Source organism: Sinocyclocheilus anshuiensis, unplaced genomic scaffold (genome assembly GCF_001515605.1).
Source record: "Sinocyclocheilus anshuiensis isolate Anshui unplaced genomic scaffold, SAMN03320099.WGS_v1.1 scaffold1570, whole genome shotgun sequence".
NCBI classification, from domain to species: domain Eukaryota; kingdom Metazoa; phylum Chordata; class Actinopteri; order Cypriniformes; family Cyprinidae; genus Sinocyclocheilus; species Sinocyclocheilus anshuiensis.
This window is the reverse complement of record NW_015546153.1, coordinates 410,553-422,883: the sequence shown is the minus strand read 5'-3', so window position 1 is coordinate 422,883 and position 12,331 is coordinate 410,553. Positions and strand designations below refer to the sequence as shown.

At 38.9% G+C, this 12,331-nt stretch overlaps 1 protein-coding gene across 1 annotated transcript in view; it reads left to right on the top strand.

Annotated features, from left to right (window-relative positions):
* The window catches only part of schip1 (schwannomin interacting protein 1), a 201,396-nt gene that overhangs the window by 50,003 nt on the left and 139,062 nt on the right, over window positions 1–12,331 (top strand). Inside the window, exons 4-5 of the mRNA XM_016503293.1 lie at window positions 346–417; window positions 609–744. Coding sequence (XP_016358779.1) covers window positions 346–417; window positions 609–744 — 208 coding nt within the window. The remainder of the gene's footprint in view (window positions 1–345; window positions 418–608; window positions 745–12,331) is intronic.

Genomic DNA, 12,331 nt, shown 5'->3' with positions numbered 1-12,331 from the left:
AGATTTTCAAATAGTTGTATCTCGGCCAAATATTGTCCTATCCTAACAAACCATACATCAATGGAAAGATTATTTGTTCAGCTTTCAGATGATGCATAAATCTCAATTTCGAAAAATGGACACTTATGACTGGTTTTGTGTCCACTTATTGCATGTGTTTGTGTGTTGTTTGCATTTTCATCTTTTCTGTGTTCCTGTGAGAGTGAAAAATATGGGTTCCCACCATCTGTTGATTTGACTGTGAAGTAAACAACATTCATTTCAAATATGAAAGAAGTTGTTAGAATCTTAAAGTCTATATTAATAGTAGAATGTGCTTGTGTTGTGTGGATGTGTTTGTTTCAGCCATCAGACGGCGACAGACGTGGAGAATAACATCACAGTGAACACACATCCGCTGGAGACCACAGCACTGATGTGAGTGTGTCATCCGTATCATCATATGTACACGGTAGATATCACATTGCCACGGGTGATTATCAATATCACATCGTCATGCATAATATACTGTTATTGCTATAGTAAGTACATGTTACAAGTCCTCTGTAAAATGAAGTGTTAGCAAATAAAGCATAAGCTAACTCAATGTTGCTCATGTTAACCGTCAGCATCCAGCATGACTGGCGAGACTTCCTGCAGACACAGGATATCCTGGAGAAGAGAAGCCCCTCCCCTCCCTCTCTGTCCTCAGACAAGATGAGCACGTCCATCAGCATGACCACCCTATCAGACGGCAGCACCCCCGTAAGCCCTCTTTCCTCTTCTGCAGGCTGATGGTGTAGATGCAGGAGTTTGAGGTGTTTGTGTGGTTCGTGACGAGTGAATTCTACACTTTGAGGAGCATCAAATGCCATCCCAGACAGCAGATAGTTTCGGCCCAGATCCGGCCCACATCTGGCCCGCATGGATTTCACATGGGCCAGATGTGGGCCGGATCTGGGCCAACACTATGTTGCTGTCTGGGATTGATAATGCTTGCATTCTGGACATGTTCCCTTGTATTATTTGACGTACCTTGGAGTATCATGTAAATACGTGACATGGGACATGGAGCAGTTGTTCTATAGTACTGAAGAGGTTGTTACTCTTTTTTGTTTGAAGAAATCATATGGAATCTGGATATCTCACACTTGGTTGAGTAACTCATATGTGACCAGCAGAGGGCTCTGTTGTTCAGGCGTTAGTGTACAGTACAGCATCACACACACTCACACTCACATACATTCACTGCAGCTTTTATCCAGTGTTCAGTTTATTTGTTTATGGCTGTTTTACAATATATGTGGTTGCAAAGCTGCTTTAGAAGAACATAGTCTGTGGCGTATGCAGGAGTGTGGTATAGACACAGGTTATGACTGGAAATGGAACATTTATTTTTTAATGTACATTGCATGGAACCATAAACACATTAACATGTGTCCACACACATTTACATGCCAGTGACGTCTGTTGAGTGATCAGAAACTTGGGCCGCATCTGAAATCTCATATTGTCTGAGTAGGTACTTCTTTTGATTAATTAAAAGAGTACATTTTGTATAGTACATTCATCATGTTGTCATTGTCATGTGAACTACCAACATCATGCCATTCAAAAATCCTCTCCCGAGGCCTCATGGGATAGTAAAAGTGTGCACTTCAGAATCTGGCCAGAAGTAATTCCTGGTACTCTCCATCTACTGTTTTATGAATACTGTGATATTGGACATGCTACTGTTCACATATGTTTTTTGGCCTACTATATAGTATGCAAGTGTGTGATTTTGGATGCAGCCTAGGTCTGTCCAGTCGAAGGAAGTAGATGCAGCTTGATAATGGATGAATATTTACTCATGGAAATCTTAAAGAATCAGCACAAACTACCATTTTTAATAGTAAAGGTCAGAGAGAGGGTAGAAAATATTATGTATGCATGTATGTATTTATTTATTGTAAATGAAGGAGCTATAGCCTACATATGTTGTGAGATGTTTTACTGTAATGCTATATCTAGGCCTGCACATAGTTAGATTAAAAGTATAGTTAAACAAGGATTGTAAAAGTTTAATGTTTCCTGTTTGTCTCGATCGTATCTGAGATGTGCAGGGGTGTAAAACGTATTAAAAAATGATACCCAAGTGAAAGTACAGATACTTTTACTCAAAAGTACAAGTATCTGGCCAAAAGCATACTTGAGTAAAAGTAAAAAAGTACAACTTTAAATTTTACGTGAGTATTAAAAAAGTACAAGTACTCCAAATAAATAAATAAAAGAGATTCTTATTTCAGCATGTTGAACCATCTTCTCAATGCAAAGTGAAACTGCTTAAAATTAAACTGCATAACATGTTTTGTCAGACAGACATGCAGAGGTTTGGTTAAAGTGAGAAACAACACAAAACACAATTGTACAAGTCATTTAGTGCAACAATAACAATTAAAATGCAGCAAAGTGGAACACAAAAAATTCAGCCCTTGTGTATGACTGACTGTCTTCAGATGAACTAAGAGTTTTAGGGGGAAAATCATCTCTCTGCATATAATGCAAGTGTGCAGGCCGTCTAAAGATAATGCTTGAAAAACTACACAATTACACTGTGAAGACGACGGTAACCCGAAACAACACCTATCGATGAATCAATGTCTTCTTAAGCGAAATGATAGGTGTGTGTAAGAAAACATACAAATACTAATATTTTAAACTTTACCGTTGTGTTCACTTTGTGTGGTTTCTGAAGCGGTCCTGTACACTTGAATTATATGCACACACTAAAATGAATCTGAAGAAAGAAAGTCATAAACATCTGGGATGGCATGAGGGTGAGTAAATCATGAGAGAGTTTTCATTTTTGGATGGACTATCCCTTTAAAGAGCCAGATGTGAAACATACTTCTTGTTTTGTCAATTCAGCACCCCTGTCTGTAACAATAATTCATCTTTTAATTGTTAATTTGGTGCATTTAGAGTTTTTTCTCAGCAAATACTGATATAAAATTATTTGTGACTAATTAGATTAATTAATGAGCAAAGCATTTCATTATTTAGATTAAAAAAATAATTAATTGACAGTCCTAACTGTTACTCAATATAGCATTATGGATGCACTCCATGAAAAGAGCATCAGTACACATGATGTACAACTTTTTTTTTTATTATTTATTTTAGATTTGTTATATTTAATTTGAAAAAAGCAATCATTCCCACCACAACATGAATTATCAAATCTGATCATTGAAACTGTGTAATATATTGGCTGAATGCAAATATAATCAGTGATGGTAATTTAAATAGGGCAAACTTTTGAAACCCGTAATGTACCTGATGAAAGTTAAAACTGAAGCTGAAATGTGTGTGCTTGATGCGTGGTTCTCACACGTCAAAAGCACTTTTGAGCTTCTGTTTATCATATTTAATGTGCATAAGATAAAATAAAAATGCAAAAATGTAACGAGTACTTTTCAAGTTGAAATAAAATTGTGAGGAGTAAAAAGTACTGTTTTTTTTCTTCAGAAATGTAATCAAGTAAAAGTACAAGTAGCGAGTTTAAATTGTACTTGAATAAAATACAGATACCCCAAAATAATACATAAGCACAGTAATCAAGTAAAATTACTCAAGTATTTTACACCCCTGGAGATGCGAGTCTAAATTGGGCTAATGTAAAGTTGTAATGATTCCACTAGAAGTCAGTATGGGGCTGTAACTCCCATAATGCCAATCTTTCCATCATCATCATCATCATCATCATCATCACTTATCTCAAGTCCATGAACATACTGCAGGGAGTCTTTCTATTATGTATTTCTAAATGTGGTTAATTTGTTTTATAGTAACATCCTCTTGTTTAACCACGTTAAACATGTAAATGTCTCCCTGTCGGTAGAGCATAGTGAATCCACTACATGTTTAAGGATGTAAACATTGGCTAGTTAATATCTTTATCTCACAAAGAAAATTACTGTGTCTCACTCAGTCTATTTCTCATGTGGTATAATTGTATTCTGTTGTCCTAGTGGTAAAGCAGCAGACGAGAACAGATAAAGGCACCTCTGTCTCTTTCTCCCTCTCAGTCTTTTCATTTCAAGGCACTCACATTACATATTTAGAGACTGTAGAATGCATCAGAATGAGGCCTTGCGTGTCTTTGCAGCAGCAGTATGTGTCCGTGGCCCACCGTGAAGCGTATCGATCTGATCTCGCTCTCATTGGTCACTGGTGTGTGGTTGGGGACGTGGCCGATATTAAAGGTTGATTGATATGATTATGACCGGGGCTCTATTCATTAGAGCCATGAGCATGATTGTCTGTTCAGAGCCGCTGGGAATAAAACAACCATTACTGATTCATCACGCATCCTGCAGCGCAGAGGAAGACGAGGAGAGACAGATGTCCTCAGGACAGAAAGATACGCTGTGCATGACTGATCAGAGTTCGTGATCATTAATTATTGGAAAGCGCTTATGATGCAGTGCGTTCATTTGATGTAATGACATCATTTCAACCCAATAACTCAGTGTGAGGTGAAAACAAAGCATCTCAGTATATGGGTGTGGTCCGGCAGAAGCAGACTGAAACACTTCAGATATGGATTTTGTATGACTTGATTCTGTTGAGCACAAACAGATGTGGTCAGGATGACCTTTTTGCATGGAAACAGCACTGCTACTGTAAAATGTGCATGCTAATTTATTATGACAACTGTAATAGCCCTTTGTTTATTGTGCAGTACAACAGTATGAATCACAGTTTGCAGTTTTTAAAGAAATGATCAGATTTGGTGGGAGGAGTTAAAGGACATTAGTTTTAGCCACTGAATTAGACCATCCACATGCCCTCCCTCCAAAACATCACCTTACTACAGACATAAACTAACAACAGAGAGTGTTCAAGATTGGCTAAAAAGATTGGGATGTTTACACAGAGACAGATGTGATCACTCACCATACATTTATCTGTATGATATCTGTCAGTTACTAGTGACATTAGTTGTGTCATTCACAAAAACAAAAAACAAAGACTAATAGTTAGGGGGCGCTGTTAAACAACCACACCGCTCTAATTTCAGTATGAGATCCTAAATTGTATAGAGGTGTCCCTCACAGCTATTCAAATTAATGAATGTTATTGAGATGTAATTATCATAACTAAAGAATAATCATTTTATTTCAGGTTGATTGTAATCATTCACAATTGGGTTGGGAGTACAAATCCCCCCTTCCAAAAAAAAAAAAAAAACAATGTAAAAAAAAAAAACCCCCCCACAAAGGTTCACACTAAAACCAGATTAAAACTTTACAAAAACACCAATATACAGCATGTATGCTTATCAATCGTACTCCATTTCCCAGCCACATCTAAAGGGTGAGAGCAAAATTATTTTTCCCACAGTTACACCAAGCCAGCCTACTATGATTGTAAATTGGCATTATACAAAAGAAGAAAGATGTAATATGACACGCTTCTTCTTAGCGTCTGTTTCCATGGTGACTCTTGGATTGGGCGTTCTGTTAAGAATGTCTTTGTGTTCACCATGAACTCTGAGTTTCAATCAACTGAGTTTTAATCAGCTGAGAGTTCAGGGTCAATGTTCCGCCTATCAGCCAATCCAGCAACAATCAGGGATATAAACGGCATTGACAATTATGGTGAGCGTCCACATGTCAACTAAACAAACCATATCTGGTTTTCTCTTACTCTATATAGGCAACACACAGAGATGGCAAGATATAATTTTACCAGTTTTTAATCTGCACTCAGTAACCTGAAAGTAAGTTTTGTTGCTGTCAACTCATCATCATTAAAAAAAACATTAAACAAACTGTGCTCCTGCCTATAAACCTACAGCATTATTAAAGAACAAAAAACTATCAGAACTTGTTCTCCCAGCTGCAGCCTACAAACACCAGTGAGACAAACAATTCAAACACTGCCATTGTTCTGCAAACACAAAATCGCATATATGAAGAAGAGTCGTATCTTCTAGCAGGCACATACAGAAGCACCACCAACTGGCTTGGCCACATTTACCCCTGCGTTTAATATCTACTGTCATGGTGAACAGTCTTCAATCAATTTTAATTCACTGCCAAGAAAGGTTAAGGGGTGGCCTAGAAACTAAAGCCATTTCTAGCTGATCAAATGGCTGAACTAGCAGACCATCTAGAACAATTTCTACATTAGTAACTAAATTTGACTCTTGATCTTGTATAGACCTTATGCCTCAGAGAAACAAGCACACAGCCATCTTCAGAATTCTGTCTTTGAACTTCTGTTTTTGTAGTAGCTCTATACCATCACTGTTGAAAAGTAATTAGCTGGTGAAGTGGATTTACTTATTGTAGAGTTAACGGAAGTCATGTGCATTCTAATGTTCAAAGCGTATGTCATAACTAATGTCAGTAAACAGGAAGATTTTCAAACGTGCGGTTCATTCATAAATTTGACCAACCTTACATTCAAGCTGTGGAAATACAAACGGAAGACAGAAGACAACGAGCACAGTACTGAAACGAGGTGGAGCTAGGGAAGGTCTATAGAAGGGCTATTCAATTAGTTTAATTTGAGGGCCGGATTATTGAATTGAAAAATTGAAGGGGGCCAAGGGGGAGGGGCCCATCCCGATCTCTTTCTGGGGGTCCTATAAAATTAGAAATTAAATTTAAATGCATATTCAGCAGTAAAATCAACTAATATTACCAACACCAACACCTATAAAAAAACTGCTGTCTGTCAGTCAATTAAAAAATTAACTAATTAATCATTTTTCTATAATTAATCATGATTAATTGCATATTAATATATTGTCATAATTTCACATTGAACCTCCAAATTAATGCAGAAACAACATAAAGGTGGTATGTTTTAAATATGTGTTTAATGACATCTCTTTAGGCTACTAATAGCCTATTATTAACAAAGGCCAGTATTTTTTTATGCCAATACTGCTACTGATGTCTCTATTAAATGCATTTTCATCTAAATTTTAGCCATTAATTATAGCCATTCAGTATTACAGTATATTTGAAAGACATTATCTTTTAACATTTAGTATGCTCTGAAAAAAATAAATTGTAATTTAAGTGAACAATCTTCACATAAACTATAAAGTGTATTTTATCGTTTTGGCATAATTGAGTGCGTTTTTGTCAGCTATCTGAAGTGGCTCAGCGTATGCAAACAGCCGAACGCGCAGCCTTTCAAACTTAAACTAGAGTTGTGGATATCTCATAACCCCCTCACACAAGCACTTGTCAACGCTGCCATCTATTGATGTTGCGGACTCCGGTAGATTGTTGTTGTTGCGTCTCTTCCTTTTCTTTTTTGGCTGTGTGAAACAACAGCCTGGGCCAGTGTTGCCACCTTGTGGACAAACTAATTAGTGCAAAAACATTTCTAGGCATATGTGCGACCTACGCATACTCTTCCCTTGGGCCAGATGAAGATGATTGAATAGCGCTGGTCTATAGTCTTATACTGCGTTTATACTCCTTATAGGGGAATAATCCTTTTGTGCCCTTTTCGGACTAGAACCAAGGACCGAAGACTGAGAACTAGAATAAGCTTACATACATTCTTGTATAGAGTATGGCTTGTGGATGATCTTCAAATTCTAGAACTTCCTGGCTCTGCTCACCTTTGAGACCAGAAGGTTCTTGTCTTGGAAGTTTTAGAAAGAGGACCCAAGAGCAGAGAAATGCATAAAAACAAGTTTTATTTAATGAAAAATGAAAATCAGAGGTCCAGGCTGCTGAGTCCCAAACCATCAACCCCAGTGGGGCAAAGAAAACAGGAGAATCCAAGGCCAGGCAGAGTTTGTAACCAAGAGGTCAATCAGGATACGAACAGTCCAAATGAGCGAGCAGAAGCAGAGACAGAGCAGGTGAGCAGTTGTAACCATAAAGGCAGAGAGCAGATCAAAAGTGAAATCCAGGGCAGTCCACTGGTCGGAGAGTGCTGGCAGGAGAGGATTCTATGGTAGCAGTGACTTCTTCCACTGGTTGTGCTGGTAACAATGCAGTGGGGAAAGGAGCAGGAATCCGTTTCAACAGACTTGAACACAAAGCGCTGTAGGATGCTGGGTCCTAAAATCTGGAACACGCAGAGGAGGCCCTGGAGTAGGTGCAGAAGGTCCTTAGTCTGGAACACGCAGATGAAAGTAGGTTGAAGTGAAGGTTTTCTCGCCGGACCAAATGTCTGTACTTCTCTCCCCTTACATGACTGAGACTCAGAACTTAGTATCGTTGTTATATCAGTTATTGGCTCTTTAAAGTTTTGCCAATACATTTCTCACTTTCCAAACCACAACCAGAATACCTTTGGCAATATTCTACACAAATAGAGACCAAACATGATGGAAAAGGGGTTTTATGGAATTTTTATGGCGGTCACAGGCCAAAACCTTATGAATTCATCTCTAGATGGGTGAAAGGCAGAAACTGCATTTTGACCAAAGAGAGGTCCTGTCCTTCCCGTGCTTGGTACCAGAGATCTTCTTCTTGCCCTCTAAGAGGTGTCTGGCCATTGTCCTAGCATCTTTATCTGATAGCGTTGGACAGTTTGTTTGTGTTAGTCCACCAAGATCCAATCAAAATGTAGCAAACCTTTGTCCACTGAGAGGGGCCCCGACATAAACTGGACCCTGGAATGTACTGTTCACCACACCTTCTTCTACTACAACTACTATGCAAACTACTGACTGGTAACTTACATTTCTGACCAAACATCTACTCATATTGTTATGGCCGCATTGTAGCCTTAACTGTTTGTGTAAAAATTCCTATGTTGAAACAAAATATGTCTCAAACCCCACACTCCCATCCCAGAGGCTTGTCCCCACTGGACTGCTATTGCTTCTAGGCTACTCCCTTCCAACTCTTTCATAATTACCCCATAATAATAACATAATTTTATCATCCAACCTGATAATGACAGATTCTCCTCATTCATATAAACCCATTGATATTAATGTTTCCAGCCTCCTAATACATTCCTTTCCTTTTTGACCCTGTCACCCTTGCACCAATTTTGGTCATACTCTAACCCCCACACATTCATTTTACTGTCCTTACACCTCAACCACTGCATGTCCCTTCTATCTAATCCCTTTTCTTACCATATTCCTATGCTTAATCATTCTCATCTGGAAAGAGTTCTTTGTCTCCCCTACATCTCCTTTCCCACGGCAAAAGATACAAATTCATCTTATTCAGAGGAATATCGAGGGGCATCCAATACACCCAAACTTCCTTCCTGCCAGGGATTTTCTGAGAAGGAGGAGGACTGTAATCAGCCAAAGAAAGAATGGGAGGCGCTCAATAGGTTAAAGGAAAGACCATTGTATTTTAATTAAACAGCAGATAAGGGGATTGTGGTAATCATCATAGATAGGGAATGGTGTGTGAAGGAGGTGACTCAGCAGGAGGAATTCTACAGGCAATTAGAAAGGCCCCTTTTGGAATCTATGAAGAGTATCAAATGAAAGATTGAGGGACTGTATAAACAATGTTTCCTCACAGAACACGAAGTGTATTATACAATATGGCATGATACACCTAGGTATAAGAGATTTTATATTCCTCAAAAAATTTCCAGATGTGCCCCCAGGAAGACCAATAGTGTCAAACTATGGGAGTGAGAGTTGGCAAAGTTTATAGACTCACATCTGAACTCATCATCAACAAGGCACAAGAGCTATTTGAAATATATACATACCATTAGTTAAAGTGCCCCTATTATGGATTTTTGAAAATTACCTTTCATGCAGTGTGTAACACAGCTCTAAGTGAATGAAAGCATCCTGCAAAGTTTTAAGTCTGAAAGTGCACCGTGTATAAAGTTATTGTCTCTCAAAGAAAGAGTCGATTCTGAGTCATTTTTAAAATGAATCCCAAAGCTGTTTCATGTCAACATTAATCATTAGCATATTGCCCGCCCACTTGTTGCGCGTGCAGACCCGGGAAAACTTGAAAGCCCCCTCCCTCAAACACTGTAGCAGATTCCTGTGGATAGCATCATGTCGATAAGACGCTGTGCTCTGCACTGTGAGGGTAAATCTGTTTTTTTTTTTTTTTACTGCCAAAGGATGAGGCTGTGAAGAATCAATGGTTGAAGTTCATTTTTACAGCAATACCACAGCAGTATAGCCCCAACCTTGTGTTGTGTCATCGTCATTTTACTCATGACTTGCTACAGAAACCTAAATGCATACAACGTGGGATTCGCAGTACGTGGGTTTTTGATACAGTTCTCAAACGTGCATCTAAATAAATTTGTCAATTAATTCGACTGTCACGCTTTTACGTCAAAGTGCCATGAACAATATTGACACTTACCATTGAGAAAGGTCCTGCTCCAATCGTGTTTGCGATTAACTTTCTGGTTCATCGCTTCCTCGTCGGACTCGGGCTCGAATTGATAAGGTAAAATTGAAGCCATGTTGTCTGTTCATACACTTTATCAAATCTCCAACACTTGATAAGCCGTAATCCAGTAATGGTGATGGGCGTTCCGTTTCCGACATGCGCTGCATGCAGTAGACCAATCCACTAGGTGCCACTTTTGGAGTGGTAAAATAGCGGCTTCCCTGGTAACGCTGTACACAAACCAGCACTGCGCTCACAAACGCTGCTTTATCGGGCATTGCAGGCATGATGAAAATGAGGCCAATCGGACCAATCACCGCAGATTAGCATCACGCAAAGGAGGGTTTTGGAAAAATGAATCGTTAAACGAATCGTTTGGGAGTTGTTGAGCAAATAAGGTAAAAATAAATGCATGTTATAAGACAATGAAAGTGTTTCTTGACCTTGCATGCATGTCAACCTATTGTTGGGGACTCCCAAAACCAAAATATGAACCTTTCATAATTCATAATAGGGGCACTTTAAAAAGGATAGAGAACATCAGGGTGTCTCTGAGAGGGAGATTTTTAATACTGAGACTGGAAGAGACTTAGCAGCTGTAACTAAGTGTTTTGAAAAATATCCAGATAGCAGCAGGCCAGATTAATTTAATGAACAATATGAGTCCCAGAGTAAAAGTGGATGGTAATGGATAAGAGATTTGCAAAGGCATACGCAAACATCTATATAGCGGGCTGGGTGGTGACAGTGCTTCCAAAATGTAGAAAACTGCCTGCGGGCTATTTTAGATACCAGGATGATGTGTGGGGTCTGGAAATATACGAAAGAGGAGTTTTTGGAATAGCAGACATTAAACCAACATCATGAACTCGATCAAAGTAAAATAAGGTCTAAAAGATCAAGAAATAGTGAGGCTAAATTATCCAGGACTAATAGGAATCAGATGCGAGGGGAAAATTAGCCCAGACAGAGGATTATGGGAAATGCGGTTCCCAAGAGAGAAGGAGTTAAAACTCTGGGGATGTAGCTTTCTGGTGGCAGTCCGGAGAGGGAGCAGATGCCATGGTTATTACAGTCAGGATTAGCAAAACAAACAGGGTCTTTCAAACCACGCTTCTTTTTATCATACATTGCCATGGATTTGGCACTCAAAATCAAAATGTCTTTATGAGTTCACCATCAGTTTCCAACACTTGAGTTGACTGGACTAACTCTAGAGTGTGTTTTTGGAACCGATAACTCTAAGTAAGGTTTGGGTTAATCAACTGAGAGTTCAGGGTTTATATAACCAGAATCAGAATCAGAATGAGCTTTATTGCCAGGTATGTTTACACATACGAGGAATTTGTTTTCGTGACAGAAGCTTCCACAGTGTAACAGAATGACAGTGAAAGAACAAAAAACACAGATAATAAAAAATTAAAATAAATAACAAAATAGAACAAGTAAATAAGGAATAAAAATATATAAATTGACAATTGTATGTGCAGGTATATTACAATAGACAGTTTTGTATGTACAGGCATATTATGTGCAAATTTGAGGTGTAGACTGAGTATGAGTGTTAGATAAATAAGTGTATGAGTGTATAAATAGTGTGTGTTCCACAGTTATTGTTAAGTGTTCATGAGATGGATGGCCTGAGGGAAGAAACTGTTCCTGTGTCTGGTCATTCTGGTGCTCAGTGCTCTGTAGCGTCGACCAGATGGCAACAGTTCAAAGAGGGAGTGCGCTGGATGTGAGAGGTCCAGAGTGATTTTGCCAGCCCTTTTGCTCACTCTGGATGAGTACAGTTCTTGGAGAGAAGGGAGGGTTGTACCAATGATTCGCTCAGCAGTCCGGACTACCCTCTGTAGTCTTCTGAGGTCAGATTTGGTAGCTGAGCTGAACCAGACAGTTATAGAAGTGCAGAGGACAGATTCAATGATGGCAGAGTAGAACTGTTTCAGCAGCTCCTGTGGCAGGTTGAACTTCCTCAGCTGGCGAAGGAA